Source organism: Vanrija albida, assembly GCF_041260175.1.
Source record: "Vanrija albida strain AlHP1 chromosome Unknown contig_3, whole genome shotgun sequence".
Lineage (NCBI taxonomy): Eukaryota > Fungi > Basidiomycota > Tremellomycetes > Trichosporonales > Trichosporonaceae > Vanrija > Vanrija albida.
In genome coordinates this window covers 3,499,839-3,517,000 of record NW_027191422.1, presented here as the reverse complement: position 1 = coordinate 3,517,000, position 17,162 = coordinate 3,499,839, and the positions used below count along the sequence as shown (strand labels likewise).

General features: G+C 64.3%; 8 protein-coding genes across 8 annotated transcripts; 5 read left to right on the top strand and 3 right to left on the bottom strand.

Moving 5' to 3' along the window:
• Positions 1-663: 663 nt before the first annotated feature.
• Positions 664-2,506, top strand: Q8F55_004696 (uncharacterized protein; the record flags this gene model as incomplete). Its single annotated transcript, XM_069353203.1, has 7 exons — positions 664-832; positions 870-976; positions 1,039-1,116; positions 1,169-1,276; positions 1,318-2,187; positions 2,223-2,281; positions 2,317-2,506. 7 exons carry the CDS (start codon positions 664-666, stop codon positions 2,504-2,506), a joined length of 1,581 nt encoding a protein of 526 aa, XP_069210621.1.
• Positions 2,507-2,747: 241 nt separating this feature from the next.
• Q8F55_004695 (uncharacterized protein) lies at positions 2,748-4,148 on the bottom strand (the record flags this gene model as incomplete). The annotated part of the gene is made up of 3 exons (XM_069353202.1): positions 2,748-3,271; positions 3,305-3,454; positions 3,491-4,148. 3 exons carry the CDS (start codon positions 4,146-4,148, stop codon positions 2,748-2,750), a joined length of 1,332 nt encoding a protein of 443 aa, XP_069210620.1.
• Positions 4,149-6,423: 2,275 nt separating this feature from the next.
• On the top strand, positions 6,424-8,610 carry Q8F55_004694 (uncharacterized protein; the record flags this gene model as incomplete). Its single annotated transcript, XM_069353201.1, has 5 exons — positions 6,424-6,469; positions 6,505-6,985; positions 7,024-7,111; positions 7,161-7,354; positions 7,395-8,610. 5 exons carry the CDS (start codon positions 6,424-6,426, stop codon positions 8,608-8,610), a joined length of 2,025 nt encoding a protein of 674 aa, XP_069210619.1.
• Positions 8,611-8,915: 305 nt separating this feature from the next.
• Q8F55_004693 (uncharacterized protein) lies at positions 8,916-9,696 on the top strand (the record flags this gene model as incomplete). The annotated part of the gene is made up of 3 exons (XM_069353200.1): positions 8,916-9,247; positions 9,281-9,554; positions 9,589-9,696. 3 exons carry the CDS (start codon positions 8,916-8,918, stop codon positions 9,694-9,696), a joined length of 714 nt encoding a protein of 237 aa, XP_069210618.1.
• Positions 9,697-10,665: 969 nt separating this feature from the next.
• Positions 10,666-11,007, top strand: Q8F55_004692 (uncharacterized protein; the record flags this gene model as incomplete). Its single annotated transcript, XM_069353199.1, has 1 exon — positions 10,666-11,007. The coding sequence occupies one exon, from the start codon at positions 10,666-10,668 to the stop codon at positions 11,005-11,007; it is 342 nt and encodes a 113-aa protein (XP_069210617.1).
• A 168-nt stretch (positions 11,008-11,175) lies between these two features.
• Positions 11,176-12,828, bottom strand: MUP1 (methionine permease; the record flags this gene model as incomplete). The annotated part of the gene is made up of 2 exons (XM_069353198.1): positions 11,176-12,589; positions 12,629-12,828. The coding sequence occupies 2 exons, from the start codon at positions 12,826-12,828 to the stop codon at positions 11,176-11,178; spliced, it is 1,614 nt and encodes a 537-aa protein (XP_069210616.1).
• Positions 12,829-15,441: 2,613 nt separating this feature from the next.
• On the top strand, positions 15,442-16,163 carry Q8F55_004690 (uncharacterized protein; the record flags this gene model as incomplete). The annotated part of the gene is made up of 3 exons (XM_069353197.1): positions 15,442-15,710; positions 15,743-15,824; positions 15,861-16,163. The coding sequence occupies 3 exons, from the start codon at positions 15,442-15,444 to the stop codon at positions 16,161-16,163; spliced, it is 654 nt and encodes a 217-aa protein (XP_069210615.1).
• Positions 16,164-16,258: 95 nt separating this feature from the next.
• Q8F55_004689 (uncharacterized protein) lies at positions 16,259-17,110 on the bottom strand (the record flags this gene model as incomplete). The annotated part of the gene is made up of 1 exon (XM_069353196.1): positions 16,259-17,110. One exon carries the CDS (start codon positions 17,108-17,110, stop codon positions 16,259-16,261), a length of 852 nt encoding a protein of 283 aa, XP_069210614.1.
• Between the last annotated feature and the right edge of the window lie 52 nt (positions 17,111-17,162).

Sequence of the window (17,162 nt, the reverse complement as noted above, 5' to 3'; positions counted from 1 at the left end):
AACCACGACGACTGGACTGCCCGCACTCATGCGGAATGCAAGTTGCTGGACTCCCGGAGGTTAGAGCCCCGGCCAGGCCTCCAGCTCCAGCCCTCGACGTAGCCTCACTAACGACGCGCGCTGCAACCACACTCTCCAGCTTATCATCCAACGATAACCCGTCCAGAACTCCCAGATAGCGACGCGAGCAAGAGGCCCATCGACTGGCCATTGGCGCGACGCGGCATCGCCCAAGTCCTCACAACCCTTACCCAGCGACAGCCGTCCCCGCCAATCCTAACCCAGCAAACGGAATGCATCCCCAACCATCCCTGCCACTACCTACTGCTGCGCTTCGGGAAACGGTCCCACCGCGGCATCTCCGGGCACCAAGAGGCACGCCGGGCATAAACTGCCACGCCCATTCCTCAAACACAATCTGGTCGGAAGCTCCGACGCCTATCCTCGTGACTCGAGCGCCCGCGGGGCCCAGGAAGTGCCGCGGAGTGGATGCTCAGGATCCGGGGTGGCCGCACGCGGCCAGGCTTATCATCCGGCAGGCAAGTGGCGGGCGGCGTGCCTGTGCCACGCCACTTGATATGGCCGTCGCCAAGGACGGCGCGGATACATAACACCTCGAGGCCGGGTATCGTTTTTTCTCCAGGTCCCTCATACCCATCCACCATGGCGACCAACCAGTACAGCGTGGCCGAGGCCAACCCGCCCCGATTCCACCACGACGATGTCGACAGCAAGGAGCATCCGGTGACGACAGACCAGGTCGAGGCGTCGCTGCGGGGCAAAGAAGCCCCTGAGGCGTCGGCCTCTCCGCGCCTCCTGTACGACAGCCATGGTACGCAGGTAGCCTGGTGTGCTGCTGACACTCCCAGGCAAGGTGATAGAGTTTGATGCCGCAATGGAGCGCAGGCTGGTGCGCAAGATCGACTTTTGTGTCGTCCCGACCGTCGCCCTGCTCTACCTCTTCTGCTTCATCGACGTGAGTGGGAGCGATGGGCCAGGACTGGGGCGAGGTAATCGTGGCGGATTCTCACTCCCCAGCGCGCGAACATCGGCAATGCCCGCCTCGCAGGGATGGAAAAGGACCTGCACCTCCACGGGTACCAGTACAACCTGCTCGTGGGTTGCCTCGCCTCCCCGGTCCCTCCTGATGCTAAACACCCCGCCACAGTTGACAGTGTTCTACATCAGCTACGTTATCTTCGAGATTCCCTCGAATATCCTGTGCAAGTACTTTGGCCCGGCCATCTGGCTGCCATTGATCTCATTTGGCTTTGGTGTGAGTGCCGCCCCGATCCCCCCGCCGCCACTAATCCCCAGCTCATGTCCATGTGTACTGCGTTCGTGACCAACTTTGGCAACGCCGCGGCCGTGCGGTTCCTTCTCGGCGTCTTCGAAGCCGGCGTGCTCCCCGGCATCGCGTACTACCTCTCGCGGTGGTACCGCAAGTCCGAGCTCAGCTTCCGCCTCGCCCTGTACCTCTTCACCGCGCCCTGCGCCGGCGCCTTTGGCGGTCTCCTCGCCTCGGGCATCCTCAAGATCAAGTCCATTGGCAAGGTGCACAGCTGGCAGAACATCTTCCTGATCGAAGGCATTATCACATGTGGCATCGCGCTCATCGCCTTCTTCACCATGCCGGGCCACCCCGCCACGACGCGCGTCCTCACGCCGTTTGAGCGCGAGCTCGCCGTCGCCCGTGTCAAGGCCGAAAACGTCGGCAGCACGCAGGTCGTTGACAAGCTGGACCGCAAGAAACTTATGCGCGGTGTCCTCAACCCCAACACCCTGGCAGTGTCGTGGATGTTCCTGTTTGTCAACATCACCGTGCAGGGCATCGCCTTCTTCACGCCGACCATTGTCGCCACAATCTACCCCAAGGCCAGCACTATTCGCAAGCAGCTCTACACCGTCCCGCCCTACGTGGTCGGAGCGGTCATCAACCTCATCGTCCCGTTCATCTCGGTCAAGACCAACAAGCGCCTCCCCCTGTTCATCGGGTCGTCGTGCCTCTGCATCATCGGCTACATCATCTTCCTGGCGACGTCCAACCCGCACGCCCGCTACGGCGCCGTGTTCCTCGCCGTCAGCGGGGCGTTCCCGTTCGGCCCGCTGTGCAACGGCCAGGTCGCGATCAACATCCTGTCCGACACGGGCCGCTCGACCGGCATCGGATGGAACGTCATGATCGGAGTAAGTGGGGGAGCTGCACTCGCGCTTACGCCCAGAACATCGGCGGCCTCATCAGCACCTGGTCGTACCTGCCAACTGACGCTCCCAACTTCCAGTAGGTCCAGGCCCTTGACCAGCGCTAACCCCCAGCATCGGCAACGGCCTCAACCTCGCGGGCAACAGCACCATCCTCATCACCAGCATCTGCCTCCTGCTCTGGCTGCAGTGGGACAACCGCCGCCGCGACCGTGTGGACAACACGGGGCAGCTCGAGGGCCTCACCGAGCAGGAGATCGAAGACCTGGACTGGAAGCACCCGTCGTGGAGGTGGTATCTGTAGGAAGCGTGGGATGTATTGTGCGGCAAGAAGCCTAAATCTGCCTGAATCGCGCTGCCCCCTTCTCCCTGGTTCCTGTCTGCCCGGCACGACGCGCCTGATGTTTGACACACGTCGGTCCTGGCCCTGGCGACTACACCCCTCCTGCCAGCTCTCTCGCTACTCGTTTGCATACACCGGACCAGCCGGAGTAACACTATGGATGGGCTGTAGCGCCCGCACCGGAGCCAGCCGGCACGACCGCTCAAAGCCCGTACACCTGCTGCACCTTGTTTGGCGCCGAGTTGTAGTCGCGGTTGCCCTTGACATCCTCCGACGTCCCGGCGGGGTTGCTGGTCAGGGCGTGCCATGGACGGAAGTTGTCGCGGAGAATGGGCGTGAACTGGTTGAGGAAGTCCTGGGTCGGCGCACCGCTCGGGGCGTTCTCAAAGTCGACGGCGAGGGGCCATTGAGGGAACGCCACCGCACTCTCCCACGCGACGTTGGGCCACGTCCAGCCGGGCTTGGTGTAGTCGGACCGGCTTCCGTCGGGCTTCTCGTCACCCAGGCCCCGCGGCCAGGGGGCATTCTTCCCCGGAAGGCTCTTCAACTGCTTGTAGTAGCCTAGCTCCTCGGACGGGATCTGGCCCTGGTAGCGACAGTGCTTGTGCGAGTCATCGTGGACGGCCGTGGAGTCGAAGACGGGGCACTTTGTGATATCCGAATCGGCGTTCAAACACGCCTCGTCCTTTATGGCGCGGCTAAAGATGTCGCGGTCCCATCCCATGACTGGGGTCAGTGCGGTCCACACCGGCTACTCACTAAAGTCGGCGTGGAGCGACCCTCCGACCTCGTCACCGTTGGCCAGCACCAGGTTGGCATCGTCGTCGCCCTTGCGCCACCTCTCGCGCGCGCTGTGGTGGATGGTCCAGTAGACCTCGAGCGTGAGCGTCGGGTAGCGGATGGGGTGAGCTGGAGAGTCAGTCGCCGCCGGGCACGCTCACTCACACTCGGGACAGCTGCCACCTCCCCATGCCGTCGGCCCATTGTGGTCCCTCTGCCAGGCCATGTGCGAAAAGTGGTCGGGCGAGTCCAGCTCGCCATTACCGCAGGAGGGGAACCGAATGTGGTACTGGAACTGGTTTGACGGCGTGCTGCCAAGCTTCGTGTTCGTGTTGTTCGGGAGGTACGGTCCCATGCGGTCCTCTAACGTCCCAAACGCGACGCCGATGCTCTTCTCGGTCCAAGCGCGGTTGCCTCCAGTGCCCGAGATCATGCGGAGGCCGTCCGGGAACGGCTCGGTCTTGTCGTTCGGGTTGACATTGTAGTATGCGCGCGCTCCCTGGAGGTACGCCGCCTCGTACTCGCCCTCGGGGTTCTTGAAGAAGAGCGTCGGCACCCAGTAGTTGGACTTGTCGGCCGTCGTCACCGCCGACGTGCACTTCGCCGCGCGCATCTCGTCGGGCGTGTTGATCTGCGACCGGAAGTTGGACGCGCCAAACACGGTGTGGACGTGGCCAATGTCGCGGTCGTTGCCGGGGTCGACGAGGGGGTCGATGCGCGCGGTCAGGAGCGCGCCGAGGTCGACGGCGAACTGGCCGGCCGACACGACGTGGGCCCCAGTGGCCAGGATGGCGAGAACGGAGTAGAGCGACGAGGTGAACATGGCGAGAGCTTCCAGAGCTGCAGCGGGGTGGGAGGGGGTGGGGCGGGGGCTCACAGAGCGTTGGGAGACATACCGGCCCGTCGCTCCTCGCCTTTATCTATCCACCCATGGCGACGGCCTCGACGTGCTCGCGACCTCGCCTGCTCCACCGTGCTCCAACGTTATCCCCCTCACCTGCTGCACCCCGCCCCAACCATGACGATCCGTGTTCGCTGAAACTCGAACAAACATCTTGCATCACGACCAGCGTCGTTCTCGACCACAGGCAGGTGTCGAGGCACTGACCGTGTTCAGCACGCCGCGGACTCGACGCCCCCTCCCTCCTCGCTCGCCAAGACACACCACACCTACCTCCCTCGCTGATATAGCCCCACCCAGGCATTGCAGTGCATTCCGAGGCCTGGACATCGACTTCTCCTGGGTCGAAACAGCAGGAGCTAGTGGCCCAGTTCACACCCCGGAAACTTGTTTCGTCACCCGTTACGTGACGCGGTGGTCCACCTGCCGGACGCGTTCAGTGCCTTAGTTAAGTGTGGTGACATCCACAGGCGCATTTGTGTCATCTGCAGGCGTGGTTGTCACAGCGACATCGCGACCAGGGTGGGGAGAACCGAGGGGTGGGTGAGTGGGGCGGGCCTGGGAGAGGGGTTGTGAGCGCCGCGCGGAGGTTGCGGTGGTCGACGAGCGACCTGGGCGGAGACGCTCGGATGAGTGACGCGACTTGGCAGCCGCGACCACATCCGGCACCCTATTATTTCTACGACCGAGTGATGGCCGCAGCTTAAGCTCACGGCCTCGCAGACAAGCATACGCTGGGCTGAGTTAAGTTGTCGGAGGTCGACGAGGATGACAGCATGGTTGCAGCCGGGCACTAGCCTCGGACAAAAGCAAGTTGCTTGTTGATCAACAGAACGGGCGAGCGCGTTGGAGCCAGCCGGCCCGTGATGCATCTCCGCGTCGTTCTGTTGCCCCTGCCAGCGTGCACCTCCCTCTGATTGGACATTGTCCATGTCGGGGTAAGGGTAGCCCCGAAGGCGGCCCGAAGGCGAGCCGCGATCCTGCAAGCTCATGGCCACCTCTCGCGTTGTGGTCGGCAGGCTTATCCAAGCACGGATCGGCGCAAGCAGATCAGCCCAGGCCACCGGTGTCGATTACCTCCGACGCGTCGATCAAAGCCGCCGTGGCGTCGATCAATGCCTCCGCTGCGCCCGTCGCTGCACCCGCGACTTCCGCTTGCAACAGACAGGCGGAGGCGCTGGGGGGGTGAAGGGGCTCTGCAGTTGCTGGCCTTGCACCAACGCACGCCCCGAGCGCTGGCATCGACGGAGTTTGGCGGAGATCAAGGCATCGCCGAGTGAATCGCGCTGCCGACGCCGACACCCTCTCTGCGCGCGTCGGTTGCGGCATTTGCATGTGCCTCGTGACCACCACGCACTGGGCGGACCTGTCTCGCCACTCGCCGTTGACCGGTCGTCGAGAGGACCTTGGACAGTCCGTCGAGACGCGTCGTACAAACACCGCCCTGGTCACCAACACGCGACTTCGCCGACAGGCCCCACAACACGCGACTCGACAAGGCTCGCGATGCATGTGGGCTTGAACCGCGCCGCCGCCGCTCGGATGCTTTTCCGCCGCCGCTAAGCGATGACCGCGGCGCGGCGCGCTCAACCTGCTCCGTCGGAGCGACCTGACCTCGACCTCGACCTGTCGCGCGTCTCGTGACGACTCGCCACCAGCTGGACCAGTCCTCGCAACCAACGCGCCCAGTTCCGCCGCAACCATGCCCTCGCCGCCGTCACCAGGCCAGGTCCACGTGGGCCCTGTCACTCAACGCGAAGTGGAGCAGGCACTCGCCCATTCCGGCAAAGCTAAATGTTTATCTGGCCGAGATTTGGGGCCGACGATGCGCCCCAGGACGATCGCCGCCGCGCATCCGACGAGCAGCCGACGGGATGATGAGACAACATCCCCTCGGCCGGCCGGACGCCCCTGACTGCACACATCGTAGGACCGGCCCAGATCCGTGACCCCCCCCCCAGCAACAAGCACGACGCGTCTGTGGGATTGGCGTCGTCGTGAAGGCAAACTCTGTGCCTCTGGGTGGAGGCACCGGCTGGCCAACAGCCACGACGAGATGTCCAGTCGCGTCGCCGTGTCTATCGCTGGCGAGGAACGATGTTGACGCTGGAGTTGGACGCGGTTGGCGTCGAGCATGGTATAAGAGGTGTGCGAGGCGTGGACTGGCATTCATCCCCAAGTCCCAGACTCGCCCGCCATGAAGACCATTGCTCTCCTGCCAGTGCTGGCCTCCGTGGCCCAAAGTGAGTCCGCCTCCGCTGCCTCCCCTCACACCCAGTTGCCCATGCCCGCCCGGCTTCGCACGCCCGTGGCCACGCCGAGAGCCGACAGTTTACCACCGGCGCCGGGCCGGACGCATACCCCGACCCTTCGGACACGTCCACGCGCTGCTTCGCCCCCGGCGAGCGCACCGCGCCGATCGCAAACGCCACGGACCAGACCCCGCCAAAGAGGGGACGATTCTTCCCGGAGTGCATCTGGTGGCAGCCCTTCTACAACGACGGCGTCCCCAAGGCCGGGGACTTCGAACTCAACAAGCGTGGCAGTAACAACCCCTGCTGGTACTACACGTTCCTCGAGACGCTCGCCGACGAGGACCCGAACCGCATCTACACGGCCCTCAACGCCACTGTGCTTACCGAGGGAGAGGCACAGAAGGCGACCATTTCGCTCCCCAACGGCTTCCAAGAGGCGGACATCCTCATTCAGAGCCTGGCGCCGCTCAATCTCGAGCCCTACGTAGGTGCTTCCGTCCCCTGGTGAGTATTGCCACGGTGGGCCATGCTGACCGCCGCAGGTGGCCCGTGCCGTACATGTACGCGATCAGCCAGAGCAACCAGGACTGGTTCACCGCTTGTGACCAGGCCAACTCCAACACCTCGGCGGTATGTCGAAAGGGGCCTGTCGCCACGAGCATCTGCTGACCTGCCCCAGGTTCTCGCGACTCTGATCGGCAACTACACCACCTGGACGCCTGCCAACGCCCGCCGCCACGAGATCCGCCAGGCGGCGATCAGCCCCGAGCTCGAGGCCCAGCTCCAGCGCATCTCTGACCAGCGCCTCTTCGCCTTCGCCAAGGTCGACGACAAGGTGTACCGGGTGGTTAGCTACGACAAGGCTGCGGGCAAGTGAGTGGGCCGTGCGGTGCATGAGTGCTGACACGAGCAGGATCAAGGTCCAGGCTGTCGACGGCACAATTACCGACGAGAACCTCGACTTTGCGTCGCGCATCACGTCGCTCTCGGTCCAGAGCACCGACGCGACCCCGAGCAGCAGCACGTCGCCGGGCGCTTCCAGCACCACCGCGAGCAGCACCTCGGCCTCGAGCACGGACGTAGGCAGCACGTCGGTGTCTGCTTCCAGCACTGAGGCCTCGTCCACTTCTGCCTCGAACACCGGTGCCTCAACCTCTGCTTCTAGCACGGATGCCAGCAGCTCCTCGACCTCGACTTCCAGCACCGACGCCAGCAGCACATCAACTGAATCCGTCTCGTCCACTGGATCCGCTTCGTCCACCGAGTCCGTCTCGTCGACTGGATCGGCCTCATCAACCGGATCGGTCTCGTCTACTGGATCGGCCTCCTCGACTGAGTCCGCCTCTTCGACCGAGTCCCCCTCGTCTACTGGTTCCGCCTCGTCGACCGGCAGCGTGAGCTCGACTGACAGCAGCTCGTCGACCGGAACGGCCTCGTCAACGGGATCGGTCTCGTCTACTGGATCGGTCTCCTCGACAGAGTCCGCCTCGTCGACCGGATCGGCTTCATCGACCAGATCGGCTTCGTCGACTGGCTCAGCCTCGTCGACCGACAGCGCGAGCTCGACCGGCAGTGCCAGCACTGAATCGGTGTCGTCGACCGGCAGCGCGTCGTCGACTGGCAGCGCCTCGTCGACTGAGTCGGCGTTGTCGACTGCATCAGTCTCGTCGACTGCATCGGTCTCGTCGACTGGCTCCGCCTCCTCGACTGGGTCTGCCTCGTCGACCGACAGCGTCTCGCCCACCGGCAGCGGCACCGTCAGCGCCAGCGCAACCTCTCAGCCCACCGTCAGCGACACCACCTCGGCCTCCGAATCCTCGGCCACGTCCTCCAAGACCCCATGCAAGTCCTCCAAGTGCCACTCCAGCACTGGCGAGCCTACCGGCACCGATGACCCGACCCGAACGGCCGAACCCACGACCAGCACGAGCTGCACTGGTGAGCCTACTGGCGAGCCCACGGGCGAGCCGACGGGCACGGACGCGCCCACGCCGACGGCCGAGCCGACGACCAGCACCAGCTGCACCGACGAGCCGACGACGACGGTCAAGCCCAGGCCCAGCAAGAGCTGCAAGCCCAAGTACAAACGCCGACGCTCCCTTCGCAAGGCCACCAAGCCGCGCAAGTAAGCCGTCGGCCCCGCACTACATCCTAGATAAGACCCGATACCACGTTCAGGCTTGGAAATGACTGTATCCCTGTTTTCCAAGCGCATTTAGTTCTTCGATGCAATCCAAGTTGTTCACCGCCGGTCTTTGTAATCAGCGAGTCGTCGCTACGCACCGCCAGCGGCATCCCGAGAAATTCGGGACCGGCACTATCATGACGTTTCTTCGGCTCCACCAAGCCGTGGTCGACATTTAAAGAAACGGGCTTGTCTGGACAACTTCAGTAGCCGTGCTTGAACTGTGCAACTGCATCTCACACCCCCGCCATGAGCCGCCCCGCCATTACGACCCTGCGCACTGTCGCAGAGGGCCGCCGCGCCGGCCTGACCCTCGCTTGGGCCTTCAACGAGAAGACCAACTGGGTCGGCCGCGCGCTGGCAGGCCGCCCAGAGCCCAAGGCCGACGAACCACTCCGCGCTCCCCGCGACGCCGCCGTCGTCTCGTGGCGAGCCAACGCCGTCCGCGGCGTGCTCGACCTCGAGGCGTGGGCCGCACACCCGGCCGGCGAAGTGCCTGAGGGACCGTGGGGCGACGCACCCTCAGAGGCGTACGGGGCCGCCATGGTTTTCAGCCCGCCAGGCAAGGAGATGGGCGGAGGGTAGGTGCTGATCTGCGGCACCGCTGACTCCAGACCCGACGAGCGCAACCCCGACTCGATCGAGCTCGAGAAGGTGGCACCGCCGGATGAAGCGGCTGTCTCGGAAAAGTTCTTTGGCGACCTTCACTCGCTCGAAGTCAAGGCGTGGGGGCCGAATGGAGAAAAGGACATCTTCTACGTCGCCTTCCTCGGCACGGCGCCGTGGGCGGAGCGCAAGGGACTCGCTGGCGCACTCCTCCGCCAGCTGTTCGAACGCGCCAAGACCGAGGGCGTCGAGGTGGGCCTCATCACGCAGACAGAGGACAACGTACGTGCCTGCGCCGTGCTCCGCTGACAACCAGATGCACTACTACAAAAAAATGGGGTTCCATGTCGTCGCCGAAGACGACATTATGATCCGCACGACGACGGGCCACTTCTACGCCATGTCGAATAAGAAGGTGGAGTGAGACACGGAGATGCATGAGGTGTGTGGCGCGCAGAGGGGAGTGATGGGAGCGGCACGCCGCGTCAGCACCACGGCTTCTGCACCCGCCGCGCGCCCTAGATATAGATGTTGAGCCTCCTCCGCTGCATGCATTCCCCGGCCGCGCACGCTGTCGGGTGCGTCTACCTCGCCATGACGCCTGGTGACTGGCTCAACTCAAGTTGCTCCGCCGCAGTCGTTATCGCGGACTGTACAAACCATCTCCGCCACGCTCGCCCCGGCACACGCAGACATCGCAATCAAAGACACCGATTCGCCGACCCGCGCACGCACCCGTCCGCACGGGCGGCGCGGGCGGCGCGGGCGGCGGTCGGCACGTTCTCGCATTCTATTCCGACTCTATCACCGCGTCCAGGATGGGCGGGGCGGCCCGCGTTGCCGCGAGGCGGTGCCGAAAAAAAGCCTCGCCGCGTGGTAAACGCCTGGTCGCGTCCGACACACACCACCGAGAGACACTCCAGGACTGTCCTATCCGATTCGGAGACGCGGCCAGGCGGCCGCCAACACGGTCGCGTCCGGGTGGCGGTGTCGCGCCCATTGATCCTGGCGCGCCAAGCACCATAGCAGTGTTGGCGGCGCATGGGCCGGGCTTTGCCACACCGTGTCGGCACCACCTGCTGCGCTCCTGTACCCGAGCAAGCCGAGGACCGCACGCTCGCCGCAAACCTGCTCGCCTCGGCATACGCAACCGCGTCGCTGCTGCGGATCCGAGCCAGTCCGCTGAGTGAGCCGTGCTGCTATTTTCAGGGTGCAGGCGTGCCCACCGCACCGAGTGAGACTGCTGTGCACGACGTCGCTTCGGTATCGTCGCCTACACGCTGCTTTGCGCTGGCGAAGAGATGTTGTATATAGGAGCTGCTGAGGTGCGAGGCGACTGCGGTCATCCCCTCAAAGCGATGACCCGCGACTCGTTGCCAGACTCGCTCACACCATGCGCCTCGCCACGCTCGTCCTCCTCGCCTCCTTGGTCGCCTCGGTGTCGGCTGCGCCAGTCGCAGCAGCCCCTGGCTCCTCAGCATCACCGGGAGTCCTCCTCTCCTCTGCGCCAGCCTCAATCACCCATGTCGTCTCGGCCACCCACGCCGTCCAGGCCACCCACACCCACTCCCGACGGCCCAGCCCCACCGCCAACACGCCGCGGATACCCCCTCCGCCAGGCCAGGCCAACCTCCGCTCCGTCGGCTGCCTCACCGACTACGAGCAGTACCTCCCTCCGATTGTCGGCGCCGGGTTCTTCGCCATCGCTGGCCTGATCGGTCTGTTGACAACGTGACGTCGTCGCGGCGCGAGCGACGCCGTCACCCCATCAATGAAGGCACACCTTGAAACCCACCCGCAACCCAAACCCCCCCCCCCCCCCCTCCCATGTAGCAGAGGCCATTGACATAACCCTGTAGCCTAGTATGTAATACACTCAATTATATATCTATTACCCAAGCATCTATTGCTTCTTCTCGCGCTTGAAAACGTTGCGCTCAAGACCGTCGGCGCCAACCTCCTTGACACGGACGAGGTTGTAGTTGCCAATCTTGGGGATGATGTGGGCCCAGACGAGCCAGTAGATGAAGCCGATGCCGAAGACGGCCCAGCCGGCGACGGCGTGCGTCCAGTAGGGGAGGGTCTTGTAGGGCTCCCCACCGGGAGGGGGCTTGGTGAAGGGCACGATGAAGAGGAAGACGTTGGCGAGGCCGAAGAAGCCGGCAGCGAGCGTGGCCCAGATGTTGGGGCGGGGGACGTGGACTCCGTCGCCGTCCTGGTAATAGTTGGGGAAGAAGTAGATGAAGACGATGCCAAAGGAGATGACGGCGTTGATGACGGACAGGGGGTACGAGATCGTGTTGATGACAAAGCCGTAAGCGTCACCGGGGGGAAGGGCAAAGATGGTGATGAGACAGATGGCCCAGTGGAGACCGAGACCAGCGAGGGGAGCGTTGAAGGGACGGTTCGAGCCCCAGAACTTGGAGAAGGGGAGGATACCCTCACGGCCGAGCTCCTGGTTGACACGACCCTGGGAGAAGACGACGGAAAGGACATTGCCGAGGGCGGAGAGAGCGACAAACACGGAAAGCGCACGCTCAGCCTTCTCGCCGAACACGTTGCGGAAGAGAAGAGCGGCAACAAGAGTGCCCGACTCGGTAATGTCCTTCTTGGACGCGGCGGCAAAGTAGGCAATGTTGGCGAGGATGTAGAGAATGGTGATGATGCCGATGGCGAGGGGGCCAGCGATGCGCACAGTGCGCTTGGGGTTCTTCACCTCGGAAAGAGCGTAGTTGACGTTGGAGAAGCCGACGTACGACCAGATGACGTTGTAGAGCGAGAGACAGAAGCTGCTGGCGCTGGCGGTGGTGCCCTCGAACGCGTTGTGGAAGTTGTTGGGCTTCTCGACCTTGAGGTGGCCACCGAGGGCGATGAAGCCGCCGATGATGACGATGAGCAGGATGAAGAACTTGAAGACACCGAGGACGTTCTGGAGCCACAGACCCCACCTGAGGCGGGTGCCGTGGAGGAGGAAGACAAAGGTGATGCAGGCAAAGCCGACGAGACGACGGGTCCACTGTCCGGGGTGCTGCTGGTTGGCGGCACGGAGAATGTACTCGCCGAACACGATCGAGTTGCCGGAAGCCCAGCCGAGGAGGACACCGTTCGAGGCGTACATGCAGGTGATGAGGTACTTGGGCTTGCGGATGAGGTACTCGAGGTAGTTCTTCTCGCCACCGTTCTTGGGAATCGAGGTACCCCAGACAACGTAGACCATCATGCCGGCGGCGGCAATGATCGAGCCGATAACCCACATGAAGAGGGCGAGGCCGACGGATCCACTCAGGCTGAGAATGGCACTGGGCGTGGCGAAAACACTGCGGGGTCAGCACGCTGCCACTGCCAACTGCACTCACCCAGTACCCAGCATGCGGTTGAAGATGATGAAGACGGCCGACACCAAGCCGATCTGCCTACGGCCCGGGAGCGACTCCTCGGACACGATCGGGTGCGAGGCACCGAGGTTGGACGACTTGTCGTCGTCGGCGACATTATTGAAGCCGCGGTGGTTGGGGTCGCTGCTCGCGAGCTCGTTGGCGTAGTGTTCCTGGCCCATGGTGTGGTAGGCTGTTGTCGAAGACGATGCGATGAGGGAAGTCGCCTCTGTGTAACCAGTGGAGCTCTTATACACGTCTAGGTTGGTATGACGCGGAGGAGATCGCCCCGCCGTGGCGTGCTGCTGTTCGCCGCCTGCTCCGGCCATAGTGAGGACGTGTCGTGTGGGGTGAGTCCAGGCGGGCGTGCGAGAAAATCTGCGACGACAACAGCTCGTCGTCGGCGGCGTGCATCCTCCAAGCGAAGTAGCAAGCCAAGCATCAGTGGCACGCTTGCACCGAGCCAGCACCCTTGCCGACCCTTTGTTTGCCGCTCCAGAGGGCCAATATGTTGACCGATGGTGTTGTGCTGAACGCGAGATATGGCGTGCTTTTGCGGATATCTCTCATGGTCGCGTCCTTCGCACCCTCCGAGCTCTGCGATTCCAGGGACGAGCCATCAGCCGGCGGCATGCAGGCGTCGACGTCGGCCACAAGGCATGAAACGTGAGGAGAGGGGCCTCTGCGCCGTACAAGCTCCGGCCAGGTGTCATGATCCGTAGGAGAACGCGCTGATTCTAAGCGAGTAACAGCAGAGGTAGAGGAGAAAAACAGATATCACGACGACATCACGCCATTCAAGCGTCCCTGAGATTAAAAAATGTGTGGGCACTCGACCGACCCAGCGTGAGTCTGGCTTGGCTAGTCCTATGCGGGTGTCACCTGCCAGTTCCCAGAGGTTAAGGTTTCGGAGCAAGAGCGCAGGAGCGCGGGAATGCGCGCGCTGCGTACACCCGCGCGCGTACACCCGAGGCTCCAGGCTGACGACTCGGTCGCGTGAGGGCTGGCTGCGATTAATTTCATCCGGGCGGGCGGCATCGCGTGCTGTGCCAAGCAAAATTGCCGTGGTTGCATATCGGCGGCGTGGTGGCCGTGGTGGCCGTGGTCGTGCCGTGGGTTTGCTGCCTGCGGATGGCTGGTGACGTGAGATCGCCGTCGGCGTGAGCATCAGCGCCACCAAGCGTGCAGGTGCCGTTCACGTGTCACCGAGGCACAACCGTGTTGTCCGACACTGGCGCGGCAAGAGTCGGACCTCGCAAGAATCGGACCTCGGCCCGCTGGCCTTGTCCGTGCCGCGGCGACCCAGCATTCCGCCTAGCGCAGAGCTACGCGCCGAGCAAGTCCGCTCTCGTCGGAGGCAGCTCCCCGCACGCTGAATATCACCCGCACGTTTTCTTCGCCGCATGCTGCATGCACACTGGCGCAACTGGCACGCCTCAGCACGCCAGCAAGCCCCGCCATACGTGCACGCCGCCGCTGGCGACGCGCCGGTCGCGCCACATCTCGCCGGGCCCAGCTCCGCCCCCGCTTCACCTCGCCTCCGCCCGGGTCACCCCGCAGCCAGCCGGATATGCACTGCACCATGTGACTCGTATTCGCCACAGGCGCGATGTCTTGCGTCAGTCGATATGAGATATCTGAGACTGGGCGCAACGTGGCACGCTGCGGCGTCGCGGCGCGGCGCCGCGCGGCGTCGATCCCCCAGGCGTCGACGGCATGGCATGGGCTTGGCAGGCTCCGAGTGTCGCCGAGACGAGCAGGTGCGCAGATGCGCAGGCGCCCAGCGAGCAGCCCCCCAAGGGGGCATTTCACAGCAGCGTGCGAGGGAATCGGACATGGCGTCAGCCACAAGCGAGCGTTGGCAAGGAGGAAAACGAGGCGCCGAGGCGCGGATCAGCAACCCCGGATACCCAGCTCGGTGTGGGGGATGACCAAGGTGGTATGACAGTTTGGCGAGTCCTTGCCCTCGCATCGAGCCGGTGCTTCGCGTTTCGGATCAGCAAGCCAGCGGTTTGCCGGGGGAGAGAGACGGTTTGCCGGGGAAGAGAAAACCTGCGGTTTGGGGGTCAACAGAGGCTGGTTGGCGGCTGCAAGGCCACGCACCCGGAGCCACCTTCTCAGCGCTAGCCACCACACCACCCTCCGCACCGTTCCTCCCATTATTCGGAATCTCGCAATCTTATCAAGATAGGTAGCATCGGCCAGCCTGTGTCTCCGCTCATCTCGCCCGCGATGAGCGCACTCGCCGCTGTGGCGGTTGTGGACCGATCAGCGCAATCGATACGTGTAGGCGGGAGATAGCGACCGGCGGGTGGGATCCGACGCCCGACCTCCGGCCGGCGGGTGTGCCACGGCTGTGGGCGCCACGGTGCTCTACTACCTCTGCATGCACCTCTGTGCCCCGCGCCTGACCTACGTCTCCGGGCCCGAGTGCGCTCGAGTCGTGCCGTGCGTTGGAGTTGCCGGCGAGGCGACTACGATGTCAGCGGAGCCGATGTCGCGGCATTGGCACCGCCAAGCGAGCCCTCGGCGTCGGACACGGCCGACAGCACCACGCGCGGCGCCGACGACGTCAGCGTCTCGTCGACGACCTAGCACTCGGTGCGAGCGGTATGCACCTCTGCGCTACTGGAGCTGGTCAGTGTGGCGGGAACCGCACGGCGCGTGGTTGTGGAGCCGGGTGGGGGCAGAGTGGGGGAGACCCGCCGCCGATACGAGCCGGATGTCGACATTACGCACCACGCTTACAAAAGACGAGCGAGTCGACACCACAACTCTCATCCACAACATCCAGCATGAGCACCGCGCCGACGATCACACGCGTGACCGACGACTCGCCGGCCACGGTCGAGCAGTACGCCAAGATCCTCAGCGACGCCTTTGGGCCCGGGCACGTCGCGCAGGCGATGCACGGCGGCAACCCCGAGGTCGTGCTCGCGCGCATGCGCGTGCGCGTGTACGAGGGCGTCAAGGACCTCGAGGTGTGGTCCGCGACGGCGGCGGGGGAGACGGAGCCGGGCGCGGTCCTCATCGTCGCGGCGCCGGGCATCGTGTGGGGCGAGACGTGAGTGCTGCGGTGGATCACGCTGACCCCAGCCCGAACGCCGAGAACGAGTACAACGAGAAATCCAAGGTGCTGCTGGCCGACAAGCCCAAGGCTGCGGCGGCGAGCAAGCGGGTGGGTCGGCGCTGGTGATGCGGCTGACTCGGCCAGATTGGCGAGGGCTTCCACGAGCTCGAGGAGCGTGCATGGGGACCAGAGACGACCAAGCCGTTCTACTACATCACGTACCTGGCCACCACGCCCGCGGCCGAGGGCAAGGGGCTCGGCTCGGCCCTCGTCGCGCACATCACGACGCGGGCCAAGGCCGAGGGCGAGTACGCCGTGCTGCTCACGCAGAACCTCGAGAACGTCGAGTGGTACGCCAAGCGTGGCTTCCGGGACGTCGACCAGATCAGCTTCCCCGTCAACGACGTGCCTCTGACCTTCTGGGCGCTGTCGACTGAGGGGGTGTAGGAGCACCTGGAGTTGTACCCATACGTCGGGCCGACCACATCCCATAGAGCAGCCATGCACGCACGATCCCAAATGTGCATTACACTACAACTCTCCTACGCCCACACCTTGGGGCTGTCGGCAAACGCCTCGCCGTCGACGATAAGCTCCACACGCTCGTTCCAGAACGCGACGTGGTTCTTGATCGGCTCGACCGACAGAATCGGCTCGGGGTAGAACCACGCGATTGGGTCCTCGGTGCCCTTGACCTTGAAGTAGCTCGACTGACCCTTGAACGGGCACACGGTCTTGAGCTCGACGGGCTCGAGGAGGTCGATGCGGACGTCCTGCGCGGGGATGTAGAAGCGGGTGGCGTAGCCGCGCTCAAACAGGGCGATGGCGCCGGTCGTGTCGGCGACGACCGCGCCACCGACCTTGACGACGACGTGGCGCTTGGTCGGGACGAGGTCGATGCGCTGGTCGCGCGCCGCGCCCCACGCCACCTCGTCCTCCTCGTACCACTTGTCGAGCACCGACGTGTGCCAGGACACGGCGATAAAGTCCTCGAGGCCGGGGATGGCGTACTTCCACGCCGCGCGCGGGATCGTGCCCTCGCCGAGGACCAGGTCGAACCACTGCACAAACTCGGTCTTGGGGATAAAGTAGGCGGCAGACGCCTCGTCGCCGGCCGTCGACGGCACGAGCAGGTCGGTGCGCACATGGGCGAGCGGGTACGCATAGGCGGGCCCCTTGGCTCCGGGCTCCCACACGAGCAGCTGGTGCCGCGAGTCGACAATGGCCGTGTTGCCCAGCACGCCGCGCACCCAGCGCGACGAGGGTTGGTACTCGAACCGCTCGGGCGGGGACAGGACGCGCCGGCCGAGGATCGGCGTCTCGGACGGCAGCGTGGGGATGGCCGTGTTTGGCGCGCCGGCGAACGATGGGATGGAGGTGGCGGGGATGGTCATTGTGGTGGGGTTGTTGCTGCTCGACAACACTGGCATGCGGCCTCATATACCC